Source organism: Mastigoproctus giganteus, chromosome 1, assembly GCF_048544385.1.
Source record: "Mastigoproctus giganteus isolate SK-2022 chromosome 1, ASM4854438v1, whole genome shotgun sequence".
In the NCBI taxonomy this organism is placed as follows: domain Eukaryota; kingdom Metazoa; phylum Arthropoda; class Arachnida; order Uropygi; family Thelyphonidae; genus Mastigoproctus; species Mastigoproctus giganteus.
Genome location: NC_143575.1, coordinates 78854520 through 78870868, shown reverse-complemented (window position 1 = coordinate 78870868; position 16349 = coordinate 78854520). Strand labels below are relative to the sequence as shown.

General features: G+C 36.6%; 1 protein-coding gene across 1 annotated transcript in view; it reads left to right on the top strand.

The window, feature by feature from the left end:
- Positions 1-16349, top strand: part of LOC150090913 (PDZ domain-containing protein 8-like) — a 218063-nt gene that overhangs the window by 139858 nt on the left and 61856 nt on the right. The window contains exons 13-14 of the mRNA XM_090377161.1: positions 4090-4172; positions 15180-15274. Of these exons, the coding sequence (XP_090233287.1) occupies positions 4090-4172; positions 15180-15274 (178 nt within the window). The remainder of the gene's footprint in view (positions 1-4089; positions 4173-15179; positions 15275-16349) is intronic.

Below are 16349 nucleotides of genomic sequence, written 5' to 3'. Positions count from 1 at the left end.
GACTGTTTTTACAGAAATGTGATACTCTTAAAAAGAAGGGGTGCAAGAATATTTGCTGATGCTATAGAGGCAGTGATAGGCGGGTTAGAAAACTGCTAGGGGGTGGGGGTGGATACACAATCTAATAGATTAACTAGAGTCACGGGCAGAGGTGAAAGTGATACTTGCACTGCTTCTATTAGAACATGCAGCAGCCTGGAAAGGAAGGTGTTGAGGATTTCAAGACCTGCTATGGGATATCACAGAACAAGGAAATGTATGACCTGTGTTAGGGTAACTAAGAGTAAGAGTAAGAACATGTGTATGTACACTGAAAGAACAATTCATGGGATACCTGGTTTCTGGGCAATGTGATGCTGTCATCCCTCACGCTAGTGGGCGAACCCACCACTTGGCAGGTATATCAGTACATTGCATCACTGCATTCGTGTAGACGGTAATTTGATGTCAGTATTTATAACTATAGTGAGTTAACTGACTTTGAAAGAGGGATGATAGCGGGGATGCCCAATGCATGGGTCACTCTATCGTGGATGTGGTATTGCACTATCCCGTTTGACAGTTTCAAGAGTGTATCGGGAATATACCATTTCCGGAATAGCATCTCATTATGGACAGTGCTGTGGGCAGAGCAAGATGGTGAAGAATGTAGCCATTGACATCTATCTTGCATTGTTTCAGCCAACAAGACAGCCACAATAGCACAAATCACTGCCAACTTCAATGAGGGCGGAAGTTGCAACTACAGAAATGCCAGAAATGTCTCTACCAAGAACATCAGGTGATCATTAGCTGCAGTAGGTTATGGGAGCCACCAACCCACCAGAATCCCATTGGTAACACCACCACACAGGACTCTACACCTCACCTGGGTGAAAGAATATCGGCACTGGACCTTGGATGATTGGAGATCAACCTTCCTGTCCAATGAGTTCCGTTTCCAGTCTTGTCAAGATTAAAAATATCCTTTGCCTCATATTTTATAAGAACAGAACATTCAGAACACAACATATCTGTAGCCTTTTCTTTATCAACTAATCCACACTCACTACAAACATTTTGTGAAACCAAGTTATCCTTGTCTTTAAATCTTTGGAGCTAGCCATTGCTGCATTTGAAGTCATTAATTCCATGCTGCTGAGCTAGATAATTTGCCTTTTCTTTGCAAAATCAGACCTGATATTGGCAAATTAGATGCACACATCTGTTGGTACCACCTGGAAAGTTTTGTTTCAAGCTCCTCATGTTTTGCACCCTGTATTCACTGCCTGTCATGCATTTCTTCAACTTTTTTTTTCAGTTTTTCAGTATTTTAGATAAAGTAGGTAAAGGGGTGTTGTATTTTCCATGAGTTTTGTCCATTTATGTTTTGTCACCATAACACTGCTAGATGAAATTTAGTACAAACAAACTTTAAATTAATTTAAAACCCCAAATTCCAAAAAAGACATCAGCTCAGATAAAATGGCACAAAAAATAGATTATACTGTACTGGTGTAACAATTGCAACTGACCTTAACCCCATGGAGCGCGAGAGAGAGTGTATGTAATTAACTTAGAAATACTGTTTTTATTCTTAGTAATAGTAAAGTAAGAGGCATGTAATGCAAGAAAGCAAGCGTTATGAGCTTATGTAGCATCAGCCATAAAAAAAAAAAAAAAAAACACAACCATTCCCTCTAAAAGTTTATCCAGTTCCTCCTTGAATTTATTTAAGCTATCAATTTCCACAACGACAGATGGAAGTTAGTTCCAGCAATTAACCACCCGCTGGCTAAAAGCAAATTTTTGCACATCTATTCTGCAACTATCTTTCCTTAATTTGAATTTATGCCCCCCCCCCCCAGGTTCGTAATCTGAGCAAGTGAAAGAATCCGATCAGAATTCAGCGTATTCAACCTATTCAAGGTTTTATATCAATCAGATCACCTCACAGGTGCCTAGTCTCCAACTGCTGCAATTTGCAGAACTTAAACCTCTCTTGGTAAAAGGATCCCTTCATTCGCCTCACCAATATTGTTGCCCTTCTCTGTACATGCTCAACCAAATATACATCCTTCCTAAAATGAGACCTCCAGACCAGTATGCAGTACTCAAGGCATGGCCTGACCGTTGCCTTATACAAAGGGATAATCACCTCCTTTTTCCTGCTAGCAAAATTCCTGTATATCATTGACAAAACCCCATGACCTGCTCTTGCGGCCTGTCTGCATTTCTCAGAAAACTTCATATCTGACTGCACAATTACTCCCAGGTCTTTTTCATTTTCTACCACCCTAAGTGTAATATGCAGTACTTTGCATTTGTCAAGGTTAAACTTCAGTTGCCACTTCTCAGCCCATCTGCTCAATTTTCTAGATCCTGTTGCAATAGCACACTGCCATTACTGTCATTAACAACTGTGCCAACCTTTGTATCATCTGCAAACTTAAACACTAAGCCTGATATACCTTCATCAATATCATTGATAAATATACAAAACAACAGTGGGCCCAACACCGAACCCTGTGGGATTCCAGTAATAACATTAGTCCACGAAGAGCAGCATCCATTGATTACTACCCTCTGTCTTCTTCCACTCAACTACCCTTTTATCCATTGTAGCAACTTACCCTGAATACCATTCTGCTCCAATTTGTACAGAAGTATTCCATGCACAACAGTGTCAAAACCTTTCCTGAAATCCAAGTATATGATATCAAAATTATTTTTTGCATCCAATTCCTTTGTAACCACATCATAGTATCCAATCAAATTTGTCAGACAAGACTTACCCTTAACAGACCCATGCTGTCTGAATTATTGCTGCAGTCTTGTCTAGATGATCCTGCAATGCATCTTTAACCAGTGACTCCATTATTTTACCCAAAACAGAAGTTAAACTGGTCTCTAATTTGTTCCTCTCTCTCACCCTTTGATCCTCCCCTTTGTGAATTGGGGATACATTTGCACATCTCCAGTCTGTGGGACTTCCCCTGAGTCCAAGGATGCTCTCATATAATTATGGCTAAGGGTTTGCTTAGTTCCTTTGCCGCCTCCTTTAATATAGCTGGATAGATCCCACCACCCCAGGTGCCTTTCTTATGTTTAACTTCAATTTCTCCTCCACTTTGCTCTCAGTTATTACAAGATCATTAAGCACCCTGTTACAATTTCATGAATTTCTGGCATTTTCCTTCCATAATAACTCCTCATGTGTGAATGTAGATGCAAAATACTCATTCAGTTTGTTTGCTATCTGAGCAGGATTATCAACAGTTGAACCATCTTCCCCTTTTAGAGTTTATATAAGTAAAGAAATCCTTGCTGTTTTTCTTAGCATCCTTTGCCAAAGATTTCTCGTAATCTGCCTTCGCTTGCCTAATCTCCTTTGTGACATTACAGACTAGGTTATATCTGCCATACGCTTCTGTGTTGCCTGATAACTTATATGCATCCCATGCATTTTTCTTCTCTGCCACGAGTCTCATTAGTTCATTTGACAACCATTTAGGCCTAAACTTTGAACAATATTTCTTAATAGGTATGAAACGTCTAGTAGCTTCCACAATTAATTCCTTGAATTTGCTGTTGGTAACATCAGTAATTGTCTAAACATTTCCTCTGACTCAGAAAAAAATTTCGGTGCATGAATGGATTCATGGATTCTTCTGGAACACTCTCTTTTATGAGAACTCCAGCAATAAAAATCACATAGGTTTGAATTGGAGACCATACCAGTCCTTTGCCATACCACTGAGAGTAGCAGTTAGAAACCACCTTGTTTTAAAAAATTTCATCCAGGAACTCCAGGGCAGCTCCCCTTCAGTATTCATTGTTGCCAACCAAATCCCCAAACTGTTCTCTATAGAGTAATGACATTGTTGGTATGAAAACTTTGAAGCTTGTAGAACTGCAAAGAAGAGAAATAATGTGGTGAATAAAAATCACCCTGTATAATTTCTGCGGTAACTAAAACATTTTTCTTTATAATAGGGATTTCCTCATTAAGTAAGTTATACCATATCCTGTATTTGTAAGCAATTTTGGATCTAATTATATATGCAAAAACTTTGTTTCTGTACTTAATTTGTTTTCAACCAATTTCAGTGAGAAATCAAAATTTTTCATTGAAGACTATACAGAACATCCAGGTACTGGAACACAGTCCCAAAATTTTGACAGTGGAGCAGGTGATACAATTTTCTTTAATAATGTGTATCTCTAATACCTTAAGATAATATAGCAGAAATTTTTGTCATTTTAGTTATTACATTTTTATTTTTGTCAGACAATACAAAATTAAAGAACCTTATGTGCTCTAAATATAGCACAGTAGTGTATATTTGAAGAAATCTGAGAAGCTTACAGTTTGTCATAATTTCATATTAGTAGTCTTCATTATTATCCTTTTTCTTCAAAATGTTTGTTTTATTAAATAGCAATCCAAAATACAAGAGGTTGTCAAACCCTGCTGGTGTGAATCAGTAGGGAGAAAGAAGAAATTTGTAGACATTGTAGGTGCCTCCGTAGCCAGGTGGGAAGGAGCTGCAGTGCATAGCACACGCTTCTTGATTAGACCCGGGTTTGAGCCCGTCACCACCAAATACGGAGGATGCGGAAAGGTCAGGGAATGACTACCACATATTCCCGGAGCAATATGGCCTTAGTTGCTAATGCTCCTAAATAACAAATAACAACACACAAGTAGACATTGTTCTAATGTGCTGCTTGGAGATAAAAAACTAAATTAAATTAAACAATTTTCCACTTGTGAAATAAATATATACAGGATGGGTCAATAGTAGTTGACCACTTTAATCAAATAGTATAGAAAGTAATAATGACATTTCTGTGGAATGTGAGGAAACACCTTAGGTTTTTGGAGAATGTGTCTCTGCTGAATTTGTCACAAGATGAGAGCCAGGTCAAAATGGTGCCAAGTCCCCAGAAAGTGCACTTCATGATTTTTGTTTCATGAAATGAGGTCTAGAACTTTATCTGAAAATTCTGAACAAAACAGAACACAAAGTAGCCAGCAGCAAACTGCATATACTAATACAACCAGTGGTATAAGAAGTTTATGGGTACAACATTGTTTTTATTATTTGTTGTATTAAACGTGTTAAATAAAGTATCGATGCATTTAAGCACCATTTGTATCCACTCCAAGGAAGTCTGCCTTTAGTGACACGCACTAGTGAACAGTTCATTACCAAGTAACAACCTTCATGACAGAAAGTTCGTTTTGAGTTAGCGTTTTCTCATTAAATCCTTTATTTCTTATTAGTAACGGCCGCATGGTGCAAGAAAGCCTATGGCTTATGCTGCACCAGCCAAAAAAAAAAAAATCCGAACAAAACAATGATAAAAATAAAATAAACTAAATAATAATAATTAATAAAAAAAAAAGGAAAAATAAACCTATCATCCTATTCCTATGTGCTTCCCTTAACCGAAAATACTGTCCAGATGACCTTTGAATTTCCCCAAACTGTTGGCCTCTACCATCCATGAAGGCAACTTATTCCAGTAATTTATAACTCGCTGGCTAAAATAAAACTTCCTGCAGTCCAATCTAAACATTTCCCCCCCGTAACTTGAATTTATGTCCCCTAGTTCTAGCATCATTTATAATCTTGAAAATTTTGTCCTCATTCATTTTACTGATGCCTCTCAGAGCCTTAAACACCTCAATCAAATCTCCTTTAAGGTGTCTAGTTTCCAAACTCTGCAACCCACATATTCGAAGTCTTTCTTCATAAGGACGCCCTTTTGCCGATCTCACCAGGCGAGTTACCCTTCTTTGCACCCTTTCAAGAAGCTCAATGTCTTTCTTTAGGTGCGGTCTCCATACTTGAACACAGTATTCCAAGTGTGGTCTAACATAAGCCTTATATAATGGGATTATCACGTCCCTATCTCTACTTGCAAAAGTTCGATAGATCATCGATAGGACACCATGGGCCTTCCTTGCAACCTGTTTACAATGCTCAGAGAATTTCATGTCTGACCGTATCGTAACACCCAAGTCCCTTTCCTTCAGTACTGGGTTTAGTTGAACTCCACCAGGTGAATAAGTTTTGTTGGGATTACTGTTTCCCAGGTGTAATACCTTACACTTTGTTGGATTAAAGCACAGCTGCCATTTTTCTGACCATTCTTGAAGTCTATCTAGGTCTCTCTGAAGAAGCTCAGCTTGACAGTGATCATTAACTGCTCTACCAATTTTAACTTCATCTGCAAATTTAGACATCACGCCCTCTATCCCTTCATCAATGTCGTTTATGAAAATTAAAAACAACAGTGGTCCTAATACTGATCCTTGGGCAACCCCACTTCTTACATCAACCCAATCTGAGGAATAGCCGTTTATCACAACCCTCTGCCTCCTGTCCTGAAGCCATCCTTCTATCCATCTAAGGATTTTCCCAGTGATTCCAACCTGTTCCAGCTTATAAAGCAACCGCTCATGTGGGACTGAGTCAGAAGTTTTGCTGAAATCTAAATAAACAATGTCGAAATTATTCCCTAAATCCAGCTTGTGAGTGACCCTTTCGAAATAGCGAACCAGATTTGTTAAATATGATTTTCCCTTTACAAAACCATGCTGAGTATCCTTGAGAATTTCAATTCGGTCCAAATGATCCTGAATTCCACCCTTGATCATTGCCTCCATGATTTTCCCTACTACTGAAGTCAGACCGACAGGTCGATAATTTCCAACTTCACTTTTAGAGCCACCCTCATGTATGGGAGAATACATTTGCACTTTTCCAGTCCAAGGGAATCTCCCCATAGTCTAGTGATGCTCGCATAATTAGCCTCAAAGGTTCAATGCACTCGCTTGCCGCCTCTCTTAAGATTATAGAGTATTATTATAGGGTATTCCATCAACTCCAGGAGCCTTACTGGTCTGTAGGCTTGAAAGTTTTTTCATTAAATAATCTTGCGAAATTTCAATATCATTAATTACTTATTTTTTAACTTCGCTCCCACAATTTCCCATTGCCACAAAAGGCTTTTCATTTGTAAATATTGATGCAAAATAACTGTTGAGTTCATCTGCAACGGCAGCTGGTGTATTTATTACTATCCCCTTTCCCTTACGTAAAGATCCGATCTGGTTTGTCCTGCTCTTCTTGGCATTTATATATGTGAAGAATTCTTTATCCCCCCTCTTTGCTCTGTTTGCTAGTGATTTCTCATAAACTGCCTTTGCCTGTCGAACCTTTTCTGTGGCTCTATTACACATCACCTCGTAGCTGTTATAGGCTTCAGTACTTTTTATTGCTCTGTAACCTTTCCATGCCACCTTTTTCTGCTCAAGTAATGTGGCAACTTCACTATTCATCCAACTTGGAACCCTTCTCATGGAGTATTTTTTTAATGGTATATATGCATTCAAGGCATCTGTGATTAATGTTTTAAAAGTGTACCACAGTTCAATTGTATTCATTCTCTGCGCGATATCTACCCAGTTAATAGAGGCCATGTAGTACTTTAAGGCATCGTAATTTCCTTTTCTGAAATTAAAACCCATTCCTTTGCCTTTTACTTCTGCTACCTCTCTCGTCATCATCCACCGTAGAACTCCGTGATCACTTCCTGCTCTACCTAGGCTATGCGCATTATAGCCTAAGCTGCTCTTGCGCCAATAGCTTTCAAATAACAACAACAACATCACTTCCTGCTACTGGTTCCTCTACTGTCAGCCCTGTTATGTCATCTGATTCATGTGTGATGATGAGGTCTAGGATATTCTTTTCTCTAGTACTTTCCCTGACATGTTGATACAAATAACAGTCATCTAGTTGATTTAAAAATTTTGTTCCCCATGTCGAGTTTCCTTCCCATTTACTCCAATCAATTAGAGGCAAATTGAAATCACCCATAATAAGGCATTGACGCTTACTTGCCCATTCCATTTGCATGTAGAGGCTTTTGTCATAATCTTCACAATCACCTGGTCTGTAGATTACTCCTACTCGCAGTATACCTTTGTTTCCAACTATCTCACACCATACAGACTCTATACTAGCATGTGAAATGACTGAATCCGGGAAAGCTATCGTCGCACTCAGGCTGCTTCTAATAAGAAGCATTACCCCACCACCCCTTCTATCTAACCTATCCTTCCTAAATACATTATACAAGCCATACTGAAACTCATCATCCCCAATTTCCAGGTGGCACCACATCTCTGTAAGCCCTATTATGTCCGCGTTACTTGTTTTAACCAGCAGTTCGAATTTGCTCATTTTATTGACGACACTTCTAACGTTACTGTATAAACAATTAAGATTTACTGTTCTTGTATATTTAACAACCCTAACACAACCCTTGAAGTTTTTTAGGCTCTCTTCCCTGATATTAGCTACCCGCTCACATGAAACGTTTCTGCCCCCAGAACATCTAGATAATACGTCCAGTTGGAGTAACAGATAAGAACTCTTAAGGTATGTGCAAGAGTTACTTTGACCAATTTTATCAGATAAACGCGTGTCAGTATTACCCACATCCCCCCTAACTAGCAGTTTCCCTGAACCTTTAAGGTATCCTCAATAATACTGGCAAAAACTTTTGCACCACCTTTGTTTAAGTGTATCCCGTCTCTACAAAACAAATTCCTTCTACCTACAAGTGTGGGCCATGCTGATAGAAATTTACCCCCTAAAGCCTTGCAGATTCCTTCAAGTGTTGAGTTAATCCGCAAGGCTCTTAACATTATAATCCCTCCTGTCGTGTCTGGGCAGAATTGCAGACACATAGACATTATGGCCTAGCTCGCGACATTTCCTCAGCATGGTCCTGTATTTTTCCAACAAATCGTCAGATCGTGTACGTTTAATATCATTTGTCCCCACATGAATAATAATATTTTCTTTACCCCCTTTAAAATCTGACAATCAGTTGGTGACATCATCAATAGTTGCTCCCGGCAGACATACCCTGGTTCTGCTCCACCTATCCTTATTACAAAAAATATTCCCCGTTTTCCTGACAATGGAGTCTCCTAATAAAACAATGTCCTTTTTAACCAGAGTAGTTTGCACTTGGTTTTTCTGTTTTGAGGCTCGAATCGGTTGTGCATCACTTGGTAGATTGCTGGAGTTATAAAGTTCCTCAAAGTAAAAGTAAACTGAAGTCGTAAAAGGAAAGACATCTTTCTTTTTTTCTTGATGACTACTAATACAACTAACTTATACAGCTGCTTCATCACTAGATGGAACCTTTCCTGCCTCTATGTGGTGTGGTGGAAACCTGGGGGAAAAGTATTCAGTCCCAGAGCAAACTTGCCAACTAGTAGACCCAGCAATGTGGCTCTAGCTAGTTGTAAAATTGAAGAAACAGAGTATTCAAAAAGAGTGTGTGGGGGGGGAACAGATTCACTTCAAGCTCCAATGTTTTTGATTATTCGCTCAACTACTGAGCAATCAATAGGAAACTTATCACATTTCCTTTCAAAATGTCTTGAGAGCTTTGTCGGACCACCTAAAAATCAAATGCATACAATTAATGGATCCCCCAGTGGGTACTGCAGGTGCACGATATGCTGTATCGTGATTCACTTCAAGCTCCAATGTTTTTGATTATTCGCTCAACTACTGAGCAATCAATAGGAAACTTATCACATTTCCTTTCAGAATGTCTTGAGAGCTTTGTCGGACCACCTAAAAATCAAATGCATTCAATTAATGGATCCCCCAGTGGGTACTGCAGGTGCACGATATGCTGTATCATGCAATTTCAGTCTACTTCAAATGACAACTTTTGGAGTTTTTATCGGGGGATACTGTTACAAAGTATCTTTGTGACATCCCCCACATGACACTCTAAATAACAAAGGGATGTTATAAGTGAGTGGGATGTCATCACTGTCACTGAAGAAGAGATTAAGAATGAGCTATAAAGGCAAGGTATAACTGATGTGAACAGAATCACCATTTGAAATAATCATCCCAACTTGAAATTTGATCCTTAACTTTAATACGCTTAAAACACCTACATCGGTGAAAGCCATTTATTTGAATTGCAAGATTAGACCAATCATCCTAAATCCTATCTGCCATTTCAAGTGCCAGAAATCATATTTCTGGCATTTCCAGCATGCCATGGCTCAGTATATGTGAGCTGGGTCTTATTACCAGTTGAAACTTGTCCATCAGAATCCAAAGTACCCAAACTGTATGGGAATCACACTGCCTGTTCAAAAAAATGCAAATACTGGAAGAGCGAAAAACATACAAAAATACAAAACAAAATGTGAAATCACCTACCAAGAAGCAGAGAGGATAATAATACTATATTACCATGATACCCAGCAAATCTGAGTCAACCTTCTTATGCACAAACTACAAACAAAGCATGGAAGTGAAACAGAGAAGTTGCAATTCCATCTCTTTAATCCATAGCCAAATGGAAGAATTTGAGGTGTTGAAAGGGTCACTTTTATTGCATTTAATATTTTCAGGGTAAAACTCTCAAATGTACAAAATAGATAAATGTTTGTTCTGCAATTTTTTTTCAATAAACATTATTTATTATCAAAATTTATCAGTTGTTTTGACAGAACCTCTACTACCACGTTTTTTTCTCTAAATTTTGTGGTTTGTACCTATATGAAATCAGTATAACATGTAGAAAGAAAAATTATTTCTAATCATATGCATAATGTGTAAAACATGTTAGCAATGGATTGTTCCATGAGCCATTCAAAATCATCCAGTAAAATGGCTATTTTCGACTTAATCCCTTCAATTTTCTTGGCAAGTTTACTAGGCATCAAGGTGTACCAAATTATTAAGTATTTGGTTTAGTTGTAGTAGTAGTAGTGGCATGTGATGCAAGAAAGCAAGTGTATGAGCTTATGCAGCATCAGCCAAAAAAAAAAAAATAATAATAAATTTTAAAAAATTTGCACAACAATTCCCTCTAAATATTTGTCCAGTTCCTCCTTAAATTTATTTAACGTATCAACTTCCACGACAGATGGAAGTTTGTTCCAGCAATTAACCACCCTCTGGCTAAAGGCAAATTTCCGCACAACATCTTTTCTACATCTGTCTTCCCTCAATTTGAATTTATGCCCCCTTAGGTTTGTAATCTGAACAAGTGGAAGAATCCCATCAGAATTCACCATGCTCAACCCATTCAAGGCCTTATACACCTCACTCAGATCACCTCGTAGGTACCTAGTCTCCAACCGCTGCAATTTGCAGAACTTAAGCCTCTCTTCTTAAGAGGATCCTTTTACCAATTCTCACCAATTCCTCTCACCAATCTTGTTGCCCTTCTCTGTGCATGCTCAAGCAAATGCAAATCTACATCCTTCCTGAGCCGACCGGGCTAGCCGAGTGGGTAAAGTACCTGCCCAGCAACCCAAAGGTCGCGGGTTCGATTCCCGCCTCGGGCTTGGATCAAAGTACTGCAAAAACCTTGGGAGGTGCAATATGGCCACAGAAGCCGATGCGCCAACAACTACCAAATCAAAAAAAAAAAAAAAAAAAAAAAATCCTTCCTAAAATAAGGCCTCCAGACCTGTATGCAGTACTCAAGGCATGGCCTGACCATTGCCTTATACAGAGGGACAATCACCTCCTTTTCCCTGCTAGCAAAATTCCTTTATATCATTGACAAAACCCCATGACCTGCCCTGTCTGCATTGCTCAGAAAACTTCATATCTGACTGCACAATTTCTTTTTCATTTTCTACTACCTTAAGTGTAGTACCATACAGTTGGTACATTTCTATGGGGTTACTTTTACCCATATACAGTACTTTGCATTTGTCAATGTTAAACTTCAATTGCCACTTCTCAGCCCATCTGCCCAAATTTTCTAGATCCTGTTGCAGTAGCACACTGCCATTACTGTCATTAACAACCCTGCCAACCTTTGTATCATCTGCAAACTTCGACACTAAGCCTGATATACCTTCATCAATATCATTGATAAATATAAAAAACAACAGTGGACCCAACATCGAACCCTGTGGGACTCCACTAATAACATTAGTCCATGAAGAGCAGCACCCATTGATTACCACCCTCTGTCTTCTCCCACTCAGCCATCATTTTATCCATTGTAGCAACTTACCCTTAATACCATTCGGCTCCAATTTGTATAGTAGTCTTCCATGCGCAAAAGTGTATACAACAGATATACAATGCGTAGCATTGTATATCTGATTGTATAGAACTGCTTTTTTGATGTATAGAGGATGGTGTGAGTAGTAATGTAAGAACTTACCTGTATGTGTGTTATTTCTGTATATTTTGGTGTCTAAAGATGTACCTATTTTGTATATAGTAAGATTTAGAAAATTAATTTTATTATCGGTTTCTACTTTGATAGTAAATTTGAGTCTCTCATATTTGTATTAAATGTGTTAAATAAAGTATCGATAGTGGTTTTGTTGTCCATTAAAAGGACGTCATCCGCGTATCTCATATACAATTTAATCCCTGGTGGAAAGGGTTGAAGTATTTTTTCTTCAATAAAAGCGAGATAAATTTCGGATAAAGGGGCAGAGATACCGAGGCCCTTCCCATGGGCCTCGGTACTCACACCATCCTCTATACATCAAAAAAGCAGTTCTATACAATCTATCAAATATAGTCACACACAAACAGACCTATCTGTAGAATTGCAATACCTCACCAAAAAATTCGACAGGAAGTGCCCATTATAACTAATAAAAGAAACCATCACTAAAGTCCATAATAGTACTGATAACCCTAGCAAAATTAATAACCACGTGAATAAGATACACAAACCCCCTTATTGCCCTCCCATTCCATCAACAATATGCTAGACGACTTCAACAGGTTTTTAAGAATACAGATATCAAATTAATATTTACATCTTATAACAAATTAGGTTCTAAATTTAATTCATACAAGACAACATATGAATATGGGACACAGGATTATAATAACATTGTATATTTGATTAGATGTGAATCAGATTGTCAAGCATGTTATATAGGCAGTACAACAGCAAAATTTGGGACATCAAAAATTTCTAACATGCATGCATACTACCACTTTAATAGCTTCAAATCTGATTTATCAAGTACAGAACTAACATAACATGTTCAATCTTATAATCATAACCCACTCATCGATTCAGCAATTACAGTAGTTAAACTAAATTCCAGTTATAAAATCCTTCAAAATGAAGCACTTGTCATTGAGTGGTTTAAGTGCCACACATCGTTCAACACATTAAACAAAAAGATTCCAACCAACTTCTCCCCTATTTGGAATTTAGCACGTATAAAGTTTCCATGTGCACTGAAATGCATTTCGGGAACTCAACCTGTATATAACTTCCCACTATAGCTAACTGAAGATGATTTCGAAAGTTGCTCATGTGCGTCTGTTGACTTTTATCTCACTTTAATTTATTTTAATTAGACAACCATAGAATGGAAGGTGCACTTTCCTTTCTTAGAAAAATTTTTAAAGCTCATAACTTAGTAATTTTTAAATTTATAATTTCTTTAAGTTATTAGAATCTCATAACCACTATGTACGTGGTTATGAGATTCTAATAACATAACCACTATGTACGTGGTAAAACTTTCAATCAACTAAGCGGATTACTATGAGGTGAGTGCTGAAAATTAAGCTAAGCTATATCTACAATCTAGTATTTGATATTCTCATGATTATAGAGTTAAGAAACCAGTTTTATATAATCATGTATTAAATACTTTTTTCTCTACATCTGAAAAAAAAAAAAAAAAAAAAAAAAGATATAGATACCTTATAAAACCTTATCCTCATAAAAAGCATGTTCATTAAAAGTAAGTATACTGTTATTTTAATTTCTGACACCATCAGAGCAGTTGAGCATACGTTAATACTACTAAAAACACCATTGCACATTCTAACTTTCAGTATGATCCTATTGGGTCACCTACCTTTCAATTGCCAGTTTGCTCATCATTTGCCAAAGGTTTATCAAAACACAGATATCACTTTATTGATTTCTTTTCATGGAATGTCATGAATTTTATGGAATTCAAAAATTCAGTTATGTGGAGAAAATCATGAGAAAGAAAGAGAAACAGGTAGCATAAATATCCATAAGTTATGCAACATTAAACACATGATTGATTACAAGCAGGTGTCATTATTAGTATACTGGCAGTATATCCACAAATTTTAGGAAAGGAATGTTTTACCATCACAATAGTTTGTTGTTAGGTAATTTCCAAACTGAATTAAATGTTTATCACAAACACAAACAAGTTTGTCATTGCCCCTTCATAGATGAAGCACACCTTATTTTAAAATGCCTCAAAAACTCAAACCCTCCAAATGTCTGGCCAGTAGTACATTCCAACATTGTAACTTTCTTTTGCTCCAAAATTTCCAAATTGGATATCTGTGTTCATTTTTCTCACCTTGGTCATGATCATATGGGATCATGTGTTTGCTAAAACTGATATATTATAGAATGTCTGTATTTTCTTCTGTTACTCTTTTAATTTCATGTATTGGCAGGTGACTGCTGTTTCTGTAACTGTTGGTTTTGGTCTGACATTTTTGGGATCTTTCTGCAATAGGTTATGCCGGAGTGATACATTCTCTTGGTCAGTTTTTTTTTTAAACTTATTTTTTTCACCTTTTCATATAATTTTTTTTGCATCATTAATATGGCATTAAGTTACTGCAAAAAATTAGGTCAGTGAGTTTTTAATTGATTTAAATAATGACGTTAATTGTACAAATAGTGATGTGATTTTAATTTAATAAAAAAGGAAATTAATTTTCTATAATCATTGCTTTAGATGAGGAATAACTGCTGCTGAAATGGACATATTAAATTAATAGCACATAATCCTTGATTAAGAAATTACTGGAATGTTGTTCATGTTCCTTCTGAGCAATATATGAAATTCAAGTTTAATTTTTACTTTTAATAATTACAAAAATTAATTTTTTTAGGCACCTTTTTCCTTCTGTGGTACTATTTTTAATTGATTATAAAGATACATAGATGTGTGCTATTATATGAGTAATTTTCCATTTAACATTGTCTTGCATCCGCTTATCAAAATTTGCATGGGTTCACATTTACAAGAAGGTCAAGAACTGGGCATTTGACTATATAAAAATTATCATTTATATATTCATATTTGTACACCTTAATTCTTTATTGTGTGATCATTAATGCTTGATATCTAGATGAAGAGGACACCCATAAGAAAATTGAGCCAAATGTACCTATATTAGCCAGCCAATCAAAGTATACCACAGAATGTTCTGCTGCTTCTCCTATTGTAAGTTCCTATTTTTGGACCTAGAAAAAAAATGGAAAAAATTTTAGTCATTTTAATTTTATATTGTAATTGATAACTTTTGCTACAATTTCCAAAATGAATTGAATACATGCATGTAACTGATTTTTGGTATGATAAAAAATACCCATTCTACTAATTATTTAATAATATAATGTTCAGAAGTGTGGACTTGTATTACATTTATACTTGCTGTTCCTCTTCCCCGAACCAAATGTTAAAAATGAATTACTTGAAACTATTAACTCAGTTATTCCGTAAGTCGGGGAAGGAGTAGATTATTACCATGCCTTTCAGAGCTGCACCACCACCACTAAAGAAAACAAAGAGAAGAAAAAATATATGATTACTCAATGTGGAAAAATAGAAAAAGAAAGAAAACAGAACTTCAAACAAATAATTTCTAAATCTGTTATTTCAATGAAAAGTTTGTTTTAGGTGATTCTGCACCAGTGTCTTGAATCAACTGCAAAGAAATCATCTTTATTTAAATTGCTAGTCTTGCTTTCATGTAGTGGCAGTACTTGAAATATAAAACTACCAAAATATAAAATCAGCATTCAGTAGATAGTCTCCCATTAAATAAAAACCTTGTGAGGAACAGCTCCAAAATCTAATTTTGTGTTCATTACAAGAAAGAAAGAAATTGTGGTGTACAGCTATAAAGTTGAATTGCAGCATTTTATATATATGAAAAAGTTTTGTCTTGAAAGTAGGTCAAATTCAGAAATTAAAATTTGTCAGATTGGTTAACCAGTTTTTTTTTTTTGAAGAGCAATAGTCACTCAGACTTTCATCTATGTTTAAATTTATAACAAAAATTTTTGTCACTGTGTCTAAATTTATAACAAAAGAATATCATGAAAAGATGAGAAAATCAGATTCTGGTCATAAGTCAGAATTTTCTTGCTGTTCTAAGCTTCTCTGAAGGCTATTGTGATGCTCATTTATTTAAAGTTATTAATGATGTCTGTTAAAATAAAAAGGGGGGGGAAGGTATGTGGATTATGATTGTTCAACTTATAATCAACAGTCACACTGTGCCAAAGCATAACAT